This window comes from Rhododendron vialii, chromosome 11a, assembly GCF_030253575.1.
Source record: "Rhododendron vialii isolate Sample 1 chromosome 11a, ASM3025357v1".
Taxonomy (NCBI): domain Eukaryota; kingdom Viridiplantae; phylum Streptophyta; class Magnoliopsida; order Ericales; family Ericaceae; genus Rhododendron; species Rhododendron vialii.
The window spans coordinates 31,793,985-31,796,967 of record NC_080567.1 but is presented as its reverse complement, the minus strand read 5'-3'; the positions used below and the strand labels follow the sequence as shown (position 1 = coordinate 31,796,967).

The 2,983-nt window shown below is 38.7% G+C and overlaps 1 protein-coding gene across 1 annotated transcript; it reads right to left on the bottom strand.

The window, feature by feature from the left end:
- Positions 1-293: 293 nt before the first annotated feature.
- Positions 294-1,897, bottom strand: LOC131308925 (RING-H2 finger protein ATL54-like). The gene has a single exon (XM_058335970.1). It carries the CDS (start codon positions 1,812-1,814, stop codon positions 681-683), a length of 1,134 nt encoding a protein of 377 aa, XP_058191953.1. The 5' UTR covers positions 1,815-1,897; the 3' UTR covers positions 294-680.
- Positions 1,898-2,983: the final 1,086 nt, after the last annotated feature.

Genomic DNA, 2,983 nt, shown 5'->3' with positions numbered 1-2,983 from the left:
TGAAACTTCTCACATTCTCTAAGAATTGCACGTGTGGAAGTAGGGTTCATTAGCATCAACGTTTTTCAAAAACTCTAGCAAAACTGACTAAATTTATATCGCCACTTCTTATCTTTGCAGTTCGCATCTAACTCTCCAAAATAGTCATGAATCTCTAACACAATTTCCATATCTTAATTGCAAGTCTTCATCTTTTTTTCATTGTAGTACCCTGTTGTAACGTTGTTGTATTTCTCATGATATTGTCAATAATCTACTCTACCGATCGGCAAAAGAAGAGGGATAAACAGAAAGAAGTTGAACTATTGTTTTACAATAAATGCAAGATCATGACAGTATCGCTTCTGAGATCAAAATTTTAATTACACTTCATTGATTCTCTTTCAGAATCTGAAACTGCACAAGCACAAGAACAATCATGCTACATGGTTTGCTGATTAACCACTTTTGGATCAGCCCCACTTTCCTTCTGTTTGAACTGAATACTATTATACAGGTTCATCATCATATGACTTTATTACAACATTACAAAGTTTTGGAACTCTCATGTTTGTTGAGAGTTCCTGAGACATCTTGATTTTGCAGATATCTCATTTTCACTTCAAACCTGATACCAAAAAGATGATCAAAAAGCTTCATCAAGAAAGGGTTGAATTCTAGCCTTGGAAATACCTTGGAAACTAACCCTTCCCACTGCAGGACAGTGATCTCTCCATTGAAATTGGCCCTTTTTGTGGAGACCTCTCAATTGAAGAACCACCAACAAATTTTAGTATACTACGATTGGCATCTACACTATCAGGAACGATGGGAACGATGTCGACGCTCGATTCATTCGTTTTTCTCGTTTGGGAACCTGAACTCCCACCAATTTCTCCTTGATAAGCATTAGTCATTGAAGCATAAACAGAATCCATAGACATTGATCTCCTCTTTGGTTGATGAACCGCATCTTCCTCAGGAGTCTCAAGACTCTTCTCCCTATTCTCCACTTCTCTTTCACCTTCCTCAATTCCCATCAATTCCTCATCTTCTCTTTCCCTCCTGAATTCACCTCCAATCTCAGAAACCACAACTTGGTCTTCCTCCCGAACCCTCGGATTATCAACACTCTGCCCCGGTAACACCGTTGGAATCCCGACGGCGTTACCAACGATTCCGGCACGGCACAACGGGCAATTGGTGTGTGATCTAAGCCAGGTGTCAATACAAGGTATGTGGAATGCATGATTACACTTGGGCAATAGCCTAAGAATCTCATCCTCCTGAAACTCATTCAAACAAACAGAGCACTCTGTTACCTCCACAAGACCATCCCCTCTCTTGTACTTGCAAATCGCGATAGAATTGATCACAGACGATTGCAACCCAACAGTCCTGATGTACCATACAGGGTGGTCCACCACAGGCCCACGATCTTGATCAAGAAACTGATCATGGGTCTCTTCTTGTTGCACTTCTGGTGGTCTCCTCCTCCTCCTCCTATCCATTAAGTCAACCCAATTTTTGTAGGACTTGTAAAGGGTGTAACAAAAAAAGAGAAAGCAAATTGCGACTAGAAATGATAGGGAGACGAGGAGGGGGAGAGGGAGTCTTAGGATCTTGTATTGGGATGAGGTTGGCGGCGGCAGCGGCGGTGACGGCGGAGGAATAAAGAGGGTGATTGGATGGATACAGATAGAGGGACACCTATAGAAGCATGTTTTTGGGCAGATGCCTTCTGGGTTTTTTGTGCTACAGAAGAATAATTCATCACACTGGTTTATGTCTAGTGTTTCAGAAGCTGAAATCAGCTTCCTGTGGTTGAAGGCCATGCCTCATGAGAGAGAGAGAGAGAGAGAGAGAGAGAGAGAGAGGAGAGGTGTTTTGATGGGGAGGAGGAAGCAGGATTCGGTTTCTTGTGTCTGAGAGCTGTCTTTGTTGACTTTTTGTTGTCGGTAGCGGGTTTGGATTGAGGCCGCGCCCGTGTCCGGCCCAAACCGGAGTCACTCAACCTTGAAATGTAAAATGTTGTTCTGAATCTCTGATTATCCCAATGTGGGCTTCAAGCCCGGTCGTGGGCGTTTGTGATTCAAGACTATGGATAACTTCTGAAACCTTTATGAACTACCACGTTAATCCTTGCTGATGTATATAATATTGGCAAATAAAAAAAGAGTACATGCACAATCTGTTTCAAAAAAAAATAACTCCTCCCTTCGTCCTTTTTTAAGTGTCCTGCTTCGTAACTCCAACTCATTAAAAAGACATTATCATTATACATTTCACATTAACTTTTTCCTTCACTTTCTCTACTTATCTATTATTATTATCATTACACTTTATTTACTAACTTTTCAAAATGGAATCTACTTTTAGAGATAAAATAAACAATGCATCAATTTTACAAAATTGACACTTATTAAGGGACAATCAAAAATAGAATACTGGATTCTAAATAAGGGACGGAGGGAGTAGTACGCAAATAAAAAATTTTAAAGAATATATTCTTTCAAAAAAATTAATTTTGCCTCAAGTTGCTTGAATTTTGTTGACAAACTATTTTGGCCCTTTACTCAAGGTCGGAATACAAGAGAGTCTTGCTAACTTCCGCCCATAGGCAGAGGATAATATACCAATAAATTTAAATGAGTTCAGGTATCAATATATATCTTATAGATATTAACACGCTTTTAACAAATGAGAATAAATTTTATCCACTGTCAATGTAAAACCCATTTTTCTACCATCACCTATTATGGGCTCTACCGAGTGTCTATTGTCGTGATCTGAACCGTTCATATTTTAAGATCTGCAATAAAGTAAAAAATCAACTTGATTAGAAGTCAATAGATATATCAAAATTTGGATTTTGGTTTATAAATGGATGATCTGATCTGTCAATAATAATAAAGATAAACTATCAATTTTACAAAGCAAAATTCAATTTTTGATACTCCTATCGATGTCTGATCAAGTTTATTTTTTGCATGAATACACTACT

What these genes read in the sequence shown, in the direction of transcription:
- LOC131308925 (XM_058335970.1), bottom strand. Translation starts at nt 1,814, where the DNA reads ATGGCCTTCAACCACAGGAAGCTGATTTCAGCTTCTGAAACACTAGAC.